Source organism: Cyprinodon tularosa, unplaced genomic scaffold (genome assembly GCF_016077235.1).
Source record: "Cyprinodon tularosa strain WSP-4 unplaced genomic scaffold, ASM1607723v1 ctg16, whole genome shotgun sequence".
Taxonomy (NCBI): domain Eukaryota; kingdom Metazoa; phylum Chordata; class Actinopteri; order Cyprinodontiformes; family Cyprinodontidae; genus Cyprinodon; species Cyprinodon tularosa.
This window is the reverse complement of record NW_024038437.1, coordinates 1286746-1307135: the sequence shown is the minus strand read 5'-3', so window position 1 is coordinate 1307135 and position 20390 is coordinate 1286746. Positions and strand designations below refer to the sequence as shown.

The following is a 20390-nucleotide window of genomic DNA, read 5'->3' as shown; positions in this document are numbered from 1 at the left end:
CTGGTTCCTTAGCACAGTGAATCCAGATGGACATTTCAGTGGAAACAATGCAATAACATAGAACATCGGAAATCCTCTCAGATATCTTCCATTTTTACCCCAGTTATAAAACATTGCATTTTCTATTGGTTTATTATCCACTTTTTAGAAGTCAGCTATTTAAGACAGTCAGACCAAATATTTTACTTTGCACCTCTCCCCCATCCTGAGCCAGCATGTGCTGACAGTGGAAAGACACAACTCCAATAGAGCCTGGCTCATTGTGAGCACCCATTAGCTATGACAAAATTGGGTTTAAGAGGACAGAATAGACCACCACAAATTCAAAGGGACTTGTCCCCCCCAAAAAAATGTTTTATATCAGTAGCTCACAATGTTTGCATACAAAGACTTTCCATACAATTGATGTAATATCTCTGTGTTTTACTCTTAGTTTTTGATCTATCTCTTCTGGAGGTAGCCTAACAAGACAATTTGACTGCAGGTACAAAGCCATGCCATGAGTTAACAAGGAAGTAATTTCTCTAGCACAACTTAGAAAGAAAGAGGAAAACTTCAAGATTAAGTAAAAAAAAAAAAAGAATTATCTCAAATACTAATGCTGATTAGACATGAGTAGTAGTTGGAAAACAACATGACTGATTGGGTTCACTCAGGCAGAACTAAAGCCACAGAAGCTGTCTGGTTGATGGGTAAATACTGCAGCAGAAGGCAACAGCATACAGCAATGTTTATGTGTGTTGGCCACCCGGTGCAAAAATTCTCTTCAGGCTCAAAAAAGTAGAGGTAAACACTATGAAATGCAGTGACACGATCAAAACAAACATAGACCAGGTGCAGGTGAAAGTAGTTTACATAGATCATTTTATAATTACTACTTTATTAGTCTGTGTAAGATATAGATTTTATATAAGCCTATTTTACCATAGTCCCTTTGGAGCCTAATGGTGATCTCTACAGTCACTAGTATTTCAACTCTGCGCTGCTGTAGAGCAAATATGTCTGCATCCATACAAACGCAACCTGCTCCGTTTTTATTATATAAAACCATTTAGAAGGCAACACAAAAAGAAAGAGACCTACACTTTATAGATGATAATAAATAACATATGGATAATACATTGCATTTCTATCAGTAAATCTCTGAAATCATTACACAGTGTAGCTTTAAAGTGATTTTTTTATATAAGCATAGTGTGTGAGTAAGCCCGTTTTATTGAAAACAGAAGCCTAATGGCAGCAGTAGCTCAATTGTTGACTTCATCAAGGAGAGAAACAGAGTTAGACACATATATTCAGATCCAGATGTAGTATCTATGGGGTTATAAGTTTTTCAACAACCAGGGAAGAGATGAGAGAGACTGGGCTTAGTTGAACATCTGTACAGAGAGAGAGCACCAGGTTGTTGGCAGCATAGTGAGATTCAGAAGGGAAACAGGTAAACACAAGGCTAGGAGTAACCGTTTTTTAAGAATGAACAGGAAAAAGTAGGAGTCACTTGCTACGTTATTTGCAACCCCCATGCTTGATATTTGGTGTGGTGTTTTATGGGTCATACTGGGTCATACATATAGCAATTCTCTCCTTCTAAGCAGTGCAAGTAGACCTAATGCCAAGGTATTCAAATTTGCACTTCTCTACTAAACCTTTTCACAAAATTGTACTGACTCATTGGTATTTTCACTATTAAACTTTAAACTTTAGCTTAAAATGTGAATATCTAGGAAAATTAGATAGTAAGATGTTACAGCATGCCGTACTGTGTTAGCAATACTGTTCCAATCACTTGAGTTACAGCTGCCTTCCCACGAATAGGCTCTTCCCATGGTCCATGAAGATGTATTAACTTAATAAAAAAATACAACCTTACCAACTGTGGTTTAATTACATAAATAAATTATGTTTAGTTACGGGAATGAAATATAACTCAGAAGAGTCCAAATGGCAACATGGGCACCAAATAACGGTACAAATGAGCAATAATACAAACTGACCTTGTTGTAATGTAATTTCTTCTCTATTTATTTTTTATATTTTATCTGGTTACATTACAATAAAGCTACTATAAGTCATATAAATCGTAAGTTTTTTTTTCATGTGTACAAACTACTTTAATTAGGTATCAATGAAATATAGATTTTAAAAATTGTATGATAAATCCTATTATGGCCCTATTTCTGTTCATTTGTTCACATTGTCGTTTCTTTTCTCCTTTTGGACAGAATGATGCAGCTATGGACAAACTGAAGAGTAGCAACACCTGGTTTCCTTATAGAGTAGAAAGGAGATGTTACGGAATCCCATCGCTGTGGACTGCAGATACATCCCCTCTGTTGGTTTGGCCATTCTTTAGTAGTTTGTTGTGACTACTGCCCCGTCTAATGAGCACAAACACCCAAGGACAAAAGCAGCTTTTTTAGAAGGAACATTTGAAAAAGGACTATTTCAGCTAGACCCTCAGCAGAGGTGAGACTGATATGTTTAAATGCTCAGAGTTTCAAATGATTTTTGAAATTAGCTGGCATGGTCTGCAGCGCCCCAAACACACCCAGGATGAGCTGCAAGCTGACTGCCATCAGTCTACAGAAACAATTCCTCTTTCTACAGTAGATATGAAATGTTTATCACACCGCTGTGTCTCTTTGTGTTCCGTAGCAGTTAGACACAGTTGTAGATTATCTATTTGGTGAATTATTTATGTGAACTAGTAGGAGAATTTCTATGAGTAACTTTCTGAAAATATAATAGCTTGGTTTGATGCTGAGCATCTCACTTAGGATGTTTTTGTTAAGACCAGACATGTTTGTCCTTGGTCATGCTGGAAATGGCATCTTCTTAAAAAATGTTTTAACTACTCCTTTCTGCGTAACAAAGGCTTTCCCTCCACAGTGTCTGACAAAAACACAACACCATACAGTTTTTTCCTAGGTGGGTCATAATCTTTACAAGAAGTCGAGCAGAGGTTCTGTTTCTTCAATCAGAACATTAGTGAGGTTCAGGGATGCCTTTTGGAGTAGGAGGAAGCTTTATGCCAAGTTAAACAAACTCCTTGGTGACAGCCCTTCAGACCAACAACAAACCCAGGCAACTTCTAAGCTTAATGTGTAGTATTTTGACTCGTCTGAAGTCTGTAAGTATGGCAGCTTCATTAGCAATATAATGCAAATTATTTTCCTTTAGCTCCTTTATAAGGGGAACTTTGTATCCTGTATTGGTGACAGATAATTGTAAGAAATTAGCCATGATTGAAAAAAAAAATCCATCCAGGCCCCTTCACTGTCAGCAATAATGTACAGCAGCCAATCATAAGGATGAACTGGTATCATTAAAGTAGTAAGTACTGACTGGGAAATCATGGAGGTGTGTCCCAAACACCTCAGAATAGACTGCATATGTTTAAAGGTGAATGAATATACAGTGTAAGAAAATTTTTCAAAATATCTCTAAAAAGCTTTCCAAAGATTTTAACTACCATTTTGTACAAAAATCTATCTGTAGCTGAGAGTTGCATCTGATCAGAGCTCATCCTAATTATCCAGAAAAAATGTTAAAAGTACTTCTATGATTTTCAAGAATCTTGGTGTTTGTTTTACTAAACAAAAGCCCTAAAACCAGGATGCAGTGCTCGTAAAAGTCTTTAAACCTCATCCCCAATTTATTTTTGTTCACATTCCAACCACTAACGGTAGTGTATTTTATTGGTATTTTATTGTTTAAACAATAAAGGGACTGACCTACTATTAAATAAAAAAACCAATGAATTGATTGGGCGAACAAAAAATGCATACGGAATCAGGGGATGATCTACTATGACTGTATGCACAATGGAAAACAGGTGCAAAAGTGTTGCAGACTGCCCTACTGAAATAAGGATTTTGCGTGTGCTTCTGTCTCTTCTCGTGAAGACTTATGGGTAACAGAGTAAAGTTAAAAAGAATCCAATTTTTAAGGCATTAAATTTAAAGTCAATTAAAACAGATAAACATTATCAGTTATTTTTATAAAGTGATTTACAGACAACTGTAAAATTATCTAGAACCATGAATATAATAAAATCTTATGTGTAAAGATAACATATGTATTACAAGGGCTGAAAAACAAAAATGCTTTTGGCACTTAAGAAGAGAATCCTTGCTCTCTCACTCTGTTTTGGTTGTTAATGTTTAGTTTTCTTTGTTCATAAACATACCGCAATATTTAAGTTCATTCATGGTGTTTTATTTTCTTTTTTCCCCCACATAAACCATGAAACACTCTAGCATATACTATATTGTCAAAAGTATTCACTCACCTGCCTTAATTTGAACATGAATATACTTGACGTCTTAATTTATATTGATCAATATGATGTTGTTCCACCTTTTGCAGCTATTATCAGTCTTGACTCTTCTGGAAAGGTTGTCCACAATGTTTAGAAGGGTGTTTATGGTAAGTTTTTACAATTTCTCCTGAGGCATGTTTGCGAGGTCTAGACTAATGGCAAGAAGGAATGGCTCTCAGTCTTTAAATCTCCCAAAGGTGTTATATTGGGTTGAGGTCAGGATCCTGTGCAGGCCAATAAAAAATCATCCATACCAAACCCTCTGCTCCATACCTTTTTCTGGACCTTGCTTTGTGCAAAGTTATATTGTAATGCGAAGGGAACATCTCCAAACTTTTTCTACAAAGTTTGAGAAAGTAAGTGTCCAAAATCTCTTGGCAAACTCAAGCAATGAGCTGCCCCATTGCTTGAACTGGAACTAATCTCAGCTCCTAAAAACTATCCATCAACATAATTCCCCCTCCACTAACTTTACATGTTGCACTTTAGAGCCAGGAAAGTAGAATTCTACTTGCAACGGCGAAAGCAGACTTTTCCATCAGACTATCCAGGATTCATCTGTACAGGAAACACTTCTCCACTTGTGTAGAATCCAGTCAAAGTGTGCTTTACATCACTGCATTAAATGCTTTGGATTGCGCTTGATGAATTACCAAAAAAGCACCTGGTAATGGAAAACTATTCTATAAATCTCCCTATGTGCTGTTGTTAAGCTAATCTAAAGGGGATATGGAATTTTAAGGTATGCAGCGACTGATTGTGCAAAACGTTGATCACCTCTGTGCACTTATGCACATCAGCATCCACTGCCTTTGCTTTTTTAGTTTCTCTACTTGGTGGCTAAGTTGCTATCTTTCTTAATGATTTCATGTTGTTATAGTGCCACTAATAATTGAGGAGCAAAATACTTTCATGCCTGTAGTTGTTGCACAGGTAGCATCCTATAATAGTACCATGTGGATATTCACAGAGCTCCTGGTAGCAACCTATTCTTTCATTATTGTTAGAAAAAGGCGTCATCCCTTTGCGCAGGTCTTCATACAAAAAGTTAAGGCTAAGAAATGGACTGAAACACCTGATTATGATTATATGAATGGATGAGTGAATATTTTTGGCAATAAAGTGCATGTTCACAAGTACTGACGGTTTGCCTCTTCTCTCATTAACCAGTGATACCTTTTTGCACATGATGAGGACATTTTGTGAGTGAGTTTGCACCTGGCTTTCAAAGATGCCAAATGTATTTGATAAATAGCATTGCTGCTGGAAAATAATTACATTTGATTATTCTCCTCCCAGTATTTTGAATGATATGATGATCAGCATATGTTCAGCAAAATCATGAAGGTCTCTGTTTCAAAGAGCAAACCTAACCTGCACCAGGCATGTACTATCTAGTTTTCCAGATGTTTTTTTTTTTTTTTTATGTGGAAAAACTTTAGTTTAGACCAGAATTTCTTTTTGTTGTGGCAATCTGTGAGGAATAAATATACATATTTTGCAAATTATTTGTTTAACAAACCTGAAACTTTGGCCATTCTTAGTAAAAAAAAAAAAAAAAAAAAAAAAAAAAAAAAAAAAAAAAAAAAAAAAAAAAAAAAAAGCCCTGATTAAGTAGTGTTGAAGATATATTTTTACATATTTTCACAGATTCTCAAATGTATTTATGTCTGGATTTGGAATGTATTTATCTCCACTTGTCTTTAGATAAATTCAGACCAGCTGCCTTTCTTTGCTGGAAAAAAAAACAAAAAAACATCCTCACAGCATCATTTCCCCCCATTATGTTTCTCTGTGGGGATAGTGCATCCAGATTGAAGCACAATATTAACTTTCCTCCAAATATAATATTTAAATTGTGCCAGAGAGTTTACTACGGTTTTATCTAACTAGTTAAAACCAGAGCTCAAAGGTTTTGTCGTAAAACATACCATGTTTTAAGCTCTTTCACATCTTATTTTGCAACATGTCTTCATAATGCTTCTAGTTTAGTAATGTCCCCTAACAGGCACTTGAGGAACATTTGGATCTCATTCAAATGGCAGTTGGTTATACTAGATATTATTTAGGGGTATTCAAGTAGTCGGGGCTTTCAGACAACAATAAATCCCTTTCTGTCCACTTCATAGGTATGTGCCAATCTCTCACATCAAATATCAATAAAATACAATGACGTTTGTGGTTGTAATGTTGCAGAATAAAGGTTCAAAGGGTGTCAATATTTTTGAATAGCACTGTAAATTAGATTTTTTTTTTATTAACTAGTAAATAAAACAATGTTTTGTTGTTTCTGTTTTTTGTTTGTTTGTTTGTTTTTATAAATCAACCAGTGCAGTTTCCCACTGATTTCATTATTTATTTATCTATTGCCTATTTTACTCGGTTAATGAATGGAGAGCTTTGCTTTGGTTTTATCTCAAATGAACAGAGACACTCTTCGCTGTTTGTCTTTTTGTTCTGTTGATTTATTCACCCAGTTGTGTCTAATTTAGGCATAATTAATGATCTCCTACTCTGGACAGTGATTGAAGAAATAAGTATTTCCCTTTAGCTGGCTTAGATAGAAATTAGAGTAACTTCTGTCTAGATTATTAATTACAGAACACCAAAGTCAGTCCTAATGTCTGACTAAAAGATATAAAGCGAGAGATTCAGCTCTACAATCATCAAAAAGTTCACTTCGGGCCAACTATGAATCAGCTGCTGAGCCAAAACCAGAAAAAAAGAAGTCAGATTTTTTATGAAAAGCTTACAAAGCATCTGCTGGCAAATAGAACTGTCTAAATAAATTGGTGAAACAAAGAGACACTAGACAGTGGGTTTCAGTCTTTAATCTCGGTGCTCAATTAGGTTTAAGTGGGACTGAACAGCGCCGCCAGCATCATGTTACAAGTTATGTGAAGTAATATTAAAATTTGCTGAACTGTTAGAGCAACTTAATTCCCACTTTCAGGAGCTGAGGTTTAATTGCACGCCTGCCCCAGACTTGTGCCATCATTTCCAGAGGGCATGGAGGAGGTAGGATGTTTCTGTCCATGTGACATAATTGGCCCAGTGCTCAGTTCTGGCTTTAAATTAATCTCACTCGCTCAGAGTGTGAAGAGCAGACAGAGCAAAGGGGAAGGTGAGAGTTTAAACAGGTGCAGTATGACATCAGTCCCAAAATCTGGATTAATTGGGAAAAAATGATTTATTTCTGGGCAACGTGTAATAAGATTTTTTTTCCTATCACCCATTATGAAACGCATTAGTCTTACCCAGGGAATAAACTTCTATATGCTTCTGATAAGTAGTAGCAGGGTATTACATGGATTTCCTCAAGAGATGTTGCAGGAATCCTAACTCGTTTTTAATGTTTCAACTTGTTTTTTTGTGATGTTTTCTGTTTTGTTAACAATAGTTCTAACTCAGCCCTGATGTGATGTGGTACTGTTGATTGTATCAGCTCAAGCCTTTTTCCTGTATTAAAAAATAAATAAATAAATATAAACAAATGAAAGGGGGGTTGGAAGCACACATCCTTTTCAGTCTCTCAAAGTTGTCATGTTAACAGTTGCCTTACAGTTTCATCCCCACCTGTACACAGACGATTTGTAGTTGACAATACCTCACTTTTTCTGGGTGTGGTGGCGAAGATGATGATGGTGATGTGCACCACGTTCTGTCTATGTACCTCCTACTAGATGGAATGTAGCTTTTCAGTGAGATTGTTATTGCACTTGTCGACTTTGTATTGTCACAAAAGGAAGACATAATAAAGTTTTATCTTTTCCAGTGTGTTTAAATCCCACTGCGTCAAGTATTCTTTTCCATTACGTTTTGCCACCTTCATTTTTTTTTCATGGTATAAAGATATAGTTTTGTCTAAATAGGCACAGTAGGGCTGCAATATCCTCCCAATGAAATAAATTGATGAAGTCAAATATATCATTAAAAGACAGAAAACAGCAGGGAAGGAACAGGGAAATATGGTCTGATGTATTTATCACAGTGCCTTGGAAAGGTATTCCTGCACAGCTTTTCACACATTATCATGTTAAAAATCACAAGCTGTATTTCCCCTATTTTCCCTTCCCTGTAAGCTATTTCCCTGGAATTTATTGTGGATTATGTTATTTGTAACTGAGAGGTAGAAAGATAATAACCTGGTTTTGGAAAGTTTTAAGCAATAAAAAATTAATGTGGGTAATGCATTTCTATTCAGAAACTTTTATTTTAAAGCCCCTAAAATATTATGTGCAGCAGATTGCTTTCAAAAAGCAACTTGCTATATAGCGATAAAGGTTTTTGATATAGGACATTTGGGCTTTTGCCCAGATACAAGCACTCAATTTTAAATGATCTATGCTCTTATGCATGTGCAAGCATCCACTCTCTTGTACTGACAGAAAGTAGGTGCTTAGACCAACCTCTGTTTCCTGACACTGAGCTTACATTGAAGAGAATTGGGGGGAGCAGAAGAAGAGGTGTGCCCAGGGAGCCTTTAATCTAAGAACCACCACTGGGCTGGTAAATAGAGTTTGACTCATCTTAATTCACATCCAGTTTTCCTCTGGAGGTCCCGTGGACTTTTTAGAAATCATTAGTGAAAAAACAGCATCACTGGGGCAAATACAGCAGACAGGTAAGGTATAAAGTCATGGGGAAAATTTAAGCTGCAGGGTTAGGTTGTAAAACAATATTCCACTATTTCATTACAGAACACCATTTCAGCTATAGGATATAGTGCTGGTAGTATCATGCTGTGGGAAAGCATTAATTTGGCTACAGCAGGTAAGCAAGTGAGAGTTGATGTAAATATGGAAAAAGCTTAATACAAGAAGGTGCTTTAGAGGCTGAAAAAAAGAGGAGGTCGCCCTTTCAGTAGGACAACGCATTTTAACATACAGTTGAGGCTACATTTCAGTGGTTTAATTAAATTGTATTTATTTGTTAAAGTAATGATGTGTGACGTTCAGTCAAAAGCATGTCTTCACAGATGCTCTAAATCCAGCCTGGCTGATTCTGAGCTGCTTGACAGAAAACAATGAACAAATTTGTCAGTAAACAAAACTATTTCAGGAATTGCTCAATATATTTGAAGCTGTGACTGCAGTGCATGCTTAAGAAGTTTGCTCGATCTTAGAGCAGGCTGCTAAAACGTGTTTGGTTGGTAAATTGCAAATGCACTACACACTTTTTATATATATATTTATTTTGGATGCAGTGCTATAAAGTATTATTTTTCCCCTTTTTCATTTTCCCCCAAATTATGCTCTTATTTATGCAAATCTTTTAAATAAGTTCCTAATAATATTCCCCACAGTTGTTGCTTTTAAGGTGTAAAAATGAGGAAAGAGTAGGGTTTTCAAGCAACTAGAACAGAACTACAAAATCCCACACACAAGCAAACTTTCACCCACCTCCATTTCCTTCCTCCCCCAAACTATTCTCAGTTCACTCACCCTCTGGCTTCCACCACCAGTGTCCAGGTCCTCAGGCGAAGATCCTATCTAATCCTATTCCTAGGTAAGTCATCCAAGCTAATTGATTCACAGCATCAAAATTTTCTGCTGGGGCCCAAGTGCCAAAGAAATTATTTTTTTTAGGGCCCTGTCACACCTTGCAGTTTTAGACAGCGCATGCCTGACGTCCCAGAATCTCCTAAAACACTCTCATACGCTAAACTTTCTATGAATTTTTTCAATTCTGGGCATATACATAGCATATTCATAACGAGTCCAGAACTTATGTCTAACAACAGCTTAAATTATGCATAGCGCACGGCAGCATAATGCCCATGAATTGATGCACAAGTATTATTTCATGGGCATTACGAAGCAGCAGTTAAAGCTCCTCCACTCAGGCGCATCGCCCGGAGGTGCCCTGCCTGCACAGAAAGATGTCTTTGATCAGCAGCTAGGTTTGTATTAACCTAGCAGCTGTTTACCAACCCCCCCCCCCACCCCCAGCAGCAGATTCAGTCATGTCATGTCTGCTAGGAAGTTTGTTGGTCATACCCGTGGGCTTGAACACAGGCAGGACCCAACACACTGACGTTCCTGCTCACTTATGGTAAGTTATGCATAAGTTCTTCAGCATGCTCATAACTTATACAAAATTACCTATAACTCATCCAACATATGCCAGTGTTTTTGTACGTCAGGTATGTGTTAGTCTAAATCGTCAAGGTGTGACAGGGGCTTTATGTCTTTATCTGCTTCTGTCTTTATCACACTTAGACAGGTATGTTGCAATGCAGCCTAATATAAGAAACCAAACGATCCTCGTTCCTCCGTTTCTACTTGCTTTTCAAAACAAAAACAAGGTTTTGATGAGCTACTGTATAAAACTTCAAACTCAACGCTATTCCTGACATTTTGAATTGAAAAAGCTTCCTGAATGGGAAGCAAAACGTCTTCAAACTTGGAAACAAAGTCCAGTGGATTGTTTTTAATTTTCTTTTTTTGGAATACAGCTGAAAAACTAAGTTTTGTCAAAATTGTTTAGCTGTGAGGTAGATTTAAAACAAGTGTGAATAGACTAAATGCAGATGCAGGTAGATCCATCTTAAATGGATCCAGGATTAGTTGCAAGAATACCCTTTATTTCAGAAATGTTCTTTTTATTTCAAAAATAGTGTAAGCAGTTAAAATTTATTCAATTTAAATGACTTATTGCCCCAAGACCATTGCAATGTTGTTTACGCTGCAATGCACTCTGGGTAGATTACATATGCTAGGTTCTGTAGTGCTAGCTCCGTCCAGCAAAAACAGCATGAATATATAATAATATTAAACCTTTTCAGTTTTAACCGGAGCCCATTGAAATTAATGAGAACATACAACACTGTTTTAATTTGATATCTATTTCAAACAGGCCAGAACATTATGGGCCCTTTTTCTCTAACAGCAGCTCTTCACAGTGTTGTTTGTCTTTACGCCTGGCTGCTTTACTAATGTTAGAAAACTTCCTAAAATATAAAATAATGGGAGAGTTTATTTTGTTCAGCCATTCAATACAGATAAAAGAAATGCATTAATAACCCCCAACCTAAAAAAGCAAGAGATAAATCATTGTTGGGTCTCCATAAAAAAATAAAGTTAGTAACTTGTTAGCAACCTGCTGGCTACTAAATGTCACTTATTAGACATAAAATAGTGACATATATCACAATTAGTTGAAAAGCTGTTCATTAACTTAGGATATAGTTACAACATGAGATAAATATTATATATACTTGATTTTCTTTCTTATTTGTTAAAGACAGAACTTTCAAATTATTTTCATTTAGTTTAAGATTAAACTACTTCTTTTCTCCTTTACTTGTCAAGTTCCTCTAGATTAATTTAGGGATATCTAAGATTCAGGATATACCTATCATCTAAACATTGAGGGGAAGTAATATTTCATCCAAAGTGGTGCACATAATTCCAACAGTACCTTTGCCAGACTACTTAAGGCTCATTGAATTTCCCCGCCATTGCTCTTGGCTGAGAATATTTGATGTGTGAGGATACTAAGTTGATCATTTAATACAGTGGTTTTCAAACCTGTCTTGATTGGCCCTATTTGGCTTAAAAAAAAGGTATTTATGCCTCCTCCCTTTAGGAAATACTGGTTTAAAAGTTTATTTGGTTCTAAAATTAAGGTTTCCCAGCAGTTTAAATACAAGTTATAAATGAAGTTGTTTGAAAATTAAGAGACAGACATGTGGGTAGCCAAAGAACAAGGGTTTTCAATGCTCCAACAGGTAGCAGTATTGTTAGCAGCTTGTTTGACTCCTGTATTTGCACATTAAAAAGACAAGTGGCTCTGGCTCATCAATTCTGGTGTCACTAATTGACATTAATTCTGTCACTAACATGCTGCCAGACCACATTACACCTCGTGTGCTGTCGCGTTTGGTTCTTTCTGTGAGCTGGTGTCTGTGCTGAGCAAACATCTTTGAGAGGAAAGCCCCGGTTACAAAAGGGCTTATTTTTCCTCAATAGTAGATCTAAACTTTTTTTCTTCTTTATAAAGAGGAATTCAAAGGTTAAAAACATTGAATTCTTAAATCGAGTGTTTATGCTTACTTTTCATACAGGAAAAGTGAGCAATGTAAAAAGTATTTTCCCCCTTGCATATGTCTTCTGTTTTTGCTTTTTTGTTATTGTTTATTGTTTTTTGTTTTTTTTTGTCACAATGCATTTTTCAGATCATTAAATAAACATTAATGTTTGACAAAGACATACTAAGTAAATCCTCACCGTAGTTTCAAGAGAGATTAACCAAACCCTTTGGGATAAAGTAAGCATATCCTATACTGGTAATCTTGTCTGGTATTAAAATGTGTTTGATGATATTAAACATTTAATTGTGCTAAAAAAGAAAATAGAGGCTATGTAAGTCTCTATTTACAGCTCCCAGTGAAAGAAGACATGCTTATTGAAAGTTTATTTTATTAACCAAGAGAAAAGTTTTAAATGTTTTGCTCAGACACACGGTGACCTTTTAATTATATTGACTTGTTTTTATTGTTTTATATATGTCGAAATTTAATTTCCCCTTATAGCCAGTCATTAATCAGCACATTATGTTGTGAAGCATCTATCATCTAGACAGTGGTCCTCTGTGGGGGGGAGAGTCTCAGAGCTCACCAACATGGCAACCTCATTAAAGCAAAGAGCTGAGGGTGAATAAGTCAGCAGACAGACAGCGACGGACCACATGAGAACTCAACACCTCCCTTCAAACCAGACACCTGCTACCACCTGCCTTCAACAAACTCCCCCTCCCAACCAATAAAGCTTTTTCATCACCTCAACAAAGTCCTGTGGAGCTTTTCTAATAAGCTCTGACTTTTACCAATTCTGCCGGAGATAAAACCCAGGTTCAGGTGATGAGACTGCTTCTTCCTGCTGCCATTTTTACCCCACTCAATCTAAGTCCTTTTACTTTCCATTCGCCGGTTATGAGCACTCTTCCTGTTCGTGCTTATGAAACAAATTGCTCCCATCCATCACCATTTAAAAACCATTGTCTGGATTCTCACATCCTGTTGTTATTGAAGAGCCAGAGATACATCCTTCCAACATTTATCTATTAAAACTCCATTAAACCTTGGCTCCATAATGTCCTGTCTACTTTAGCTGGAGCTTCAGTGACACTGACACCACATTAAGATCCATCTGATGCACACAGACGTTTTCAAGTACGTGGCCTCACTCTGAACTGGAGTTATTCTACAGAGATAAACTACTGTACTTCTAACAAGTGGAAAATATCTGAAGATTTGTGTTATGTGGTTTAGGTTATGCCTGTCAGTCAGTAGTATTATGGCTCTGTGAGGATTTTTTTTTACTCTTTACAGAGTGGATGTATTTTCTTGTATGAAGTAGCTTAGTAGGGATATCATTTGTGGAGTTAAAGAAGATAAAAATCACTTCAATGACCCACAGTGCAGGAAAAGTGTCTTCTGTGCAGTGGATTGCACATGCTGAGTGGCACCCAGTCATCCTGTTTTTTTTTATTATGTGACATGTTTTTTTTTATTATTATTCTAATACCAGAACTTGTACATAAAGTCTATCTGACGACAATATTTCTAAACATTGAATTAGATCTTATGATCCAACAATTACTTAGTACTTTAGTAGCATTTTTTTTTTTTTTTTCGCTTTCAATAATTTTTAGTCTTGATTTCTTGTCTACTTTTGTGACAACTTTTCATTTTTCCTTGACTTAAAAGAGTTGAAGTAGTGCTACTCTTTCTTGGGTACATTTTTTGGGTACTCTACCTTTTAACTCAGGTTCTATTTAAATATCCCAAAATAAAATCTACTGGATGTGCTACCTTTATTAGTAACCATTTACTAAATAGAGCAGTATGGACATACCTACTTAAGACCTAACTTAACTGTCTGAGAGGTTGGTAGAACAAACAGTCCCCCAATTATATTTGAAATTTAATCAGTTATTGTAGAATTTAAACGAAACAGTATGTAAAGGTCAGGGAATATAAACACAAATAAAATGGAAGAGAAAATTAATATTAGAGGCAACTTTTCCTAAAAACTGAGAAGAAGCAGCTCTAATCCTGTACTCTATAATACTTGTTGCAGCTCACTCAGACATTTTTAGGCTTTGTTTTGTTATCTGGCACTAAGAAGTTGTAAATCCACATTAGTGCATTTTGGAGTGGGAGGAAGGTTAGAGTGAAACAGAAGCACCACTAAGAAGATGTATTAATATACATGTATGGGGGAAGGTTTCAGAATGTTACATAAAGCAGCTGTTTTTTGGATTAATCTTGTATGACCAGTGGGCAAAAGGGTTTTGCATATGAAAAGATAAGCAGTCTATATAATTATCCAAACTTTCATAGTGCTTCGATAGCAGTTTTACATTATATATATATATAGAGAGAGATATATATATGTATGAACTCATCAATATTTCAATAGAGAATTCATAGATATCCATGGCTCTGGGGCATTAACAAAAAAAAAAAGAATTCTTTGGTCATGAGGGATCTCAACCCAAATCTCAACCTCGTATAAAAACATTTATAATAAGATGAAGATTATAAAAAAAAAACATTTTTGATATAAAAAGACAAAACTATTTTAGAGCATTTAAAGACAAACTTTGGTGCACTTTTTCAGTTGTGCATGACCTTTAAATATTATGGAATTCCATCAGCTCAGTGTGTTTCTAATTTTAATATTCAAAATAATGCTGACAGCCTTGAAAGTTTACAGTTTCACTGTTTTAAACTTTTGCATCCCTCCTTAACACTGCATTTGATGGTCCAAAATGATTACATGAGGATGTTAGAGCTTCATTTTGCAATTTACAAAAGCAAAAATAAGAAGAACTTAAATGAAAGCTGCCCAACATCACCAAACAAATCACTCATTTTATTAGGAGAAATAATACTTTTGCATTTAAAAATATTGACTAATAGGTAATAAAAGCAATAAAATGCACTACCACTTCACATGCGCTTGATGAACTCCATGTTTGATTTCAAAAAACAACTAAATACATTTCTTTTTAACCAAGCATTTTAGACTCCTTTTATATATATGTGTATTTTATATGATGCTGCTTTGTATTTTTATGCCTCATGTCGTACAGTACTTTGTGATGTTTCTCAGTGAAAGGTGCTTGATAAATAAACCTTACTTACTTAGCAACTTACTAACTAAAAAACCCAACAGACAACAAAAATTACATTCTAAATAACTGAATTATGGACTAAACAAAAAAAAAAAGAAAATACACCAATATCATTCAGAATAAAGGTATATATTCTAAACGGATTTTTTGTATTGTAGAGCTTTATCCAACATACACCCATTGAACAGAATATTACCTCACCTTGTTACATACACAACTCTGGAGGAAAAAAATATGACATTTTCCCAGATTGCTGCTCATTCTTCATGAGTCAAGACCATGAGAGGCGCCATTGGTTACATAACTGATTTTTTTCTTACTGACCAGATGTCACACACTGCTGCCCATTACAAGACAAGCACAGATCACAGAGCAGATCTGTGACACAAAGAAAGCCAGAACCACATTTATGTTGTGAGTTAGTTTTTATCTATTCATTGGCTTTAAAACTAGAGCAGAATATCAATGTAGAGCCTGAGTGTCTGTCGCTCTGTAATTCAGCCAATGTGGACAGAACAAAGTTTGTTTCAAAATCTGCTTAAACGGTTTCTCCACTGCAGACAGAAACTGTGATCATGATGGAGATAATGGGCATGATTGCTGCAGTGGCTCTCAAGTTGCATCACTACCGTTTTAACACCAGACTCAAAAGCAAAGTACTTTAGTACTTTAGCTTCTTTAGCCTTAAAACCTATAAAGTTAACTGTCCATGCCTTCGAGTTAATGCTTTATTTGAAAATAAAGCTGATACAGGCCTTTTATTCCCCTCTTAGCTTTATATTACATGTTTTTTCATACATTTTACTGTAAATCTATATCTATCTATCGAGGTAGGCAGAGCTCAGTCCATTTGATCTGCTGCCAATATCTGCTTTAAATCAAATAACATGAAAACTTGGTTCATAGTTTTACCAAAGGAGATTGCTTTAACATTCATCCCAAGCGGTTCAGAGAGGGTTCAGCTTCATATATCAGCACAGTGGTTTGAAATGCCTCATATTTTGCCCAAAAAACTTATTTTTTTGCCCAACAAACTTATTTTTTTAATTTATGTAGGATAAATCATTTTTGTTTGCTATTCATAAGTTCTAGGTGTAAAAATATTACTACCTACATTTAATTCAGGTTATTTTCTTCTTTAAAATTTGCGTGCACTTTTTTCTTTTCTTGAAAAACACCATATTGGAAGGTGAAAGTAGGGAACAATAATGGCCATATGAACCGTATCTTATCCCTGATTGGTGGAAGTGGTCTTGTTGCAACTCTCCAAACCCAGTTCCTCCTACGTCAACTCAAGCAAAATCTTAAAAAAAATCAGTGTTGTAAATTAAAATTTGGGTATGAAAGCTTGATCTTATCTCTCATTGGTTTCTTTGTCCATAAATGAACTTTGATTGACCCCCATGCTATCCACTGTCAGCTGCTAGATCCCATGTGTAGAAGCTGTCAAGACGGACTCTTAATCAGGGGTGCTCAAGTCCAGTCTTCAAAAGCTACTTTCCAGCAACTTTTTGATGCAACCCATTTTTAACACATCTGAATCAAATGAGTGGCTCATTACCATGCCTCTGCTGAGCTAAATGAGGGGACTGAGCCTTTAGATACAGGTTTGTTAATGAGGAAATGCATTTAAAAGTTACACTGAAGTAGCTCTTGGACTTGAGCACCTCTGCACTAAATCATAAGACCTTTAGATTAACCACAGGGAATAAATGTCAGACATAAATATATGGCATAAATTATGTTTGGTAATACGGGGCTGTGAATTTTATAAAGATAAATCTGAACTATTCTAGAGCCAGACAATAATAAAATATATTTAAAGCGATTGTTTACAGTAATATTAAGACAAATTAAGATTATGTATATAGTTGTCAAAAATCCCAAGGATATTGTATTTAATGGAGCTATGCAGAAGGTAATCATAATAATGATTATAATCATGACCTCCTAAAAACCCCTTAAGGATGAAAGCATCAATAAATTGGGAGATGTTCTCTAAAGGTGCAATGCGCGTTTTTAAAAGTTATTTTTCATTTCCCATTCATTTGCCCAATGTGTAAAACGGGCTTTCCTCTATTTACAGAAGTTGCCTCTATAGGCTCCATTAAGGTGCGTTCACACCGAATGTGAACTCTCCGAACTTCATCTGCCCTCTCTCGACTTGAAATTCGCCTGGCCAGTGTCAGTTGTGACATAAAAACTTAGAGGATCATCACAAAGACTCAGAAGAGAATATATTAAAATACTTAGTGCTGCTTAAATCAACTGATACCTCTAAATAAAATTCAGTCAGCTTAAAAGTTGATACTTGACAGTAGTTTAATCCAAAAATAAATGGCCACAAAAGTATTTTAGAGGAATTAACAGGAATGAATAAACAGCATTTTGAAGATCAAGGACAACAGCTGAAAAGTTAGTTGTGGAAAGGATTAAAGGGCTGTAAAAGATGACGGAGCTAGATAAACAATTATCCTAGAGGTAAATCCATTAGAAGCCTAAAAAGCCTTCAACCTTAGAAAGAGGCCTAACATAGTGGAATAACCCTGAACATCAGGTAAGAGTTACATTAGAAGAAATAAATTTGAGAATCTGTGGCAAGTTTTGAAAACCTAAACTTCTTTTTGTCTATGCATTTAAAGCTGGTAGAGCCACAAACAAAAATACTAGCAGCTCTAGAAAAGAAATATTTGTATCAACTGAACAGAAGCTAACAGGATTAGAATAAAAGTTTTGGACAGTTTGTCATTCTTCAAAACAACAAGGCATGAAATGACATGCAGCGAGAAAAGAGGCAGTGTGTCTTTACACCATGACTTGCTTTACTCTTAGCACCAACTGCTTCCAAGCCTGGATTCTGTCTCACACACTTGTTTGTCACCATCATAAAGCCTCCCTCATCCCTTTAGATATGTGCTCGTCCATAACCACTGACAGGAAACATGAGTAATAGTGACACCACTTTTATGCCTCCTGAATATGTTTGTGCCGAATTTCAAAGCATTAGAAATACCAAATCAGAGCAAAGTACAGCTGTGAGTGCTTTTCTCAAGAGAAAACAGGTTTTCACTTTCCTGCCACTGGGCAGGAGTTTAATAATAATGATGATAATAATAAGAGCTGCCTGTTTTTCCTCTTTTTTTTGCTGGTCCTTTTCTGTTGGCTCAGTTCCTCTTTTCTTCCACATAGAAATACATAAGTTTTCTGTGACATGAGGCACAGATATTACTCATGTTTCCTGTCAGAGTATTGGACGTACTCCAGCTACTATCAATCAAGAGGTTCTTTGTTTCGGGTTGTTTGTTTTCTAAAATAATATGTTTCACAGTCAGTTATGATATACTGATAAATGTAATGAACCTCATAATAGTAAAGATACTATAGAGTTTGACATCTTTACTATTTATCTGAAATGTTCTATTATTTCTTCTGATGGATCAGAAGCTGCTGTCAGGCTGAATTTGTGACCTTTTTGCTGATTTCAATACAGAGGCAAAAAGACATTAATCTTCACTGACTTTCACGCTACGGTATGTAACAAAAATTTACCCAGATATGTCAATGATATGTCTTTAGTACGGGTCTCTATACCATAATGCATGAAATACATATGAAATCTGTTCTTTCTTATTTATTTCTTACAAAACAATTGCAGTGGGAAATAAAGGTGTGTTATAGATTTTAGTAATTGTTTCTAAACTTTGACAACATTTTGTAAAAGTAATTCAACAGAAAAATAAACTAAGGGATCTAGAGAAGAGTTATTTTCTGCTCTTGTTCCTCTATTTCCAAAATCATATGGTACACCGTGAAGGAAGTGTAAATGATCATGACGAAGAGCCAACAAGTTTCCTACATTAATGTATTTACTAATATACGGTTCTGAAATGTGGTTATACATATTAAATTAGGATTTTTTTTAATACTAATTTAACTAAAGGAATATAATTACTGGTGAAGGATACTATAAACATCACAAAGTTACATTAGTTTCGACATATTTCAAATAAGAAATTTGATGCCGGATCTAATTGAACATTTAGAATTCCCTAAATATTTAAACTGATTCCTGTAGTTCAGAAACAGTAAACCACAAAATGGTCCTACCCCTGAAAAATGTAGATTTTGGATTATGTACATTAGGCTACTATGTTTTTTCAGACAACAAAAGCAAGCATTTTTTTCTACAAGATAACGGAATTATGTAAAGTCTGTATTAAACTTGTTTAGAACATTCTCAATAAACTGTGTTTGGTGCCAAAACCATGGCTATACCTGAAACTGAGTAATTTTTATGCACTTCCATTTATTTATTCATCCGGCCACAACGATATATCTTATTTACGATTAAAGTTGATTCATCAATTTAGATACATTTGTTCTATTCTCATGCACACCCATTTAGTTCATTTATGCATTTTTTCCCCCACTTAATTGGCATTTTTGTTTGCAATTTTGTGAAATGTTGTTTCTCGCAGCCAGGAGTCAGAACACCTGGACAAGAGCTAACTGGACCGCACTACCAGCTCCTGCTAAAGGAGGAGAATTCTCCAATGTCTTAAGTTTAAGTTGCTTTTAAAGTTCAACTTATGATTTGTGTTTATATGTTTGTGGTGGATCCTTCTACCTCCAGCACAAAGTGTTGGTATAGTTTCCATAGTTCGTATTTAGTTCCAGATTTAGTTAAAGTTTGTCTGAATGGTTTAACTCACTTTTCTTTGAGGTTTTGCAAATGCAGATCAGCTGGAGGTGAAAGCCAGGAACAAACCACTTTCCCAAAGAAATGAGGGGGGAATGTTGTTTCAGTTGACCTTAATTATTTTGTCACTTTAATATTCTATTATTATTTGTGCTAAGTTAGAGTTGTTCTATTTGTTTACTAGGTTTTAGTAACCCTCATGTGGCAAGTTTAGGTTATTCCACC

General features: G+C 35.6%; 1 protein-coding gene across 1 annotated transcript in view; it reads left to right on the top strand.

The window, feature by feature from the left end:
- shisal1b (shisa like 1b) overlaps nucleotides 1-5576 on the top strand; it is a 56454-nt gene extending 50878 nt beyond the window's left edge. The window contains exon 5 of the mRNA XM_038280447.1: nucleotides 2223-5576. Coding sequence (XP_038136375.1) covers nucleotide 2223 — 1 coding nt within the window. The 3' untranslated portion in view covers nucleotides 2224-5576. The remainder of the gene's footprint in view (nucleotides 1-2222) is intronic.
- The last annotated feature ends 14814 nt before the right edge of the window (nucleotides 5577-20390 follow it).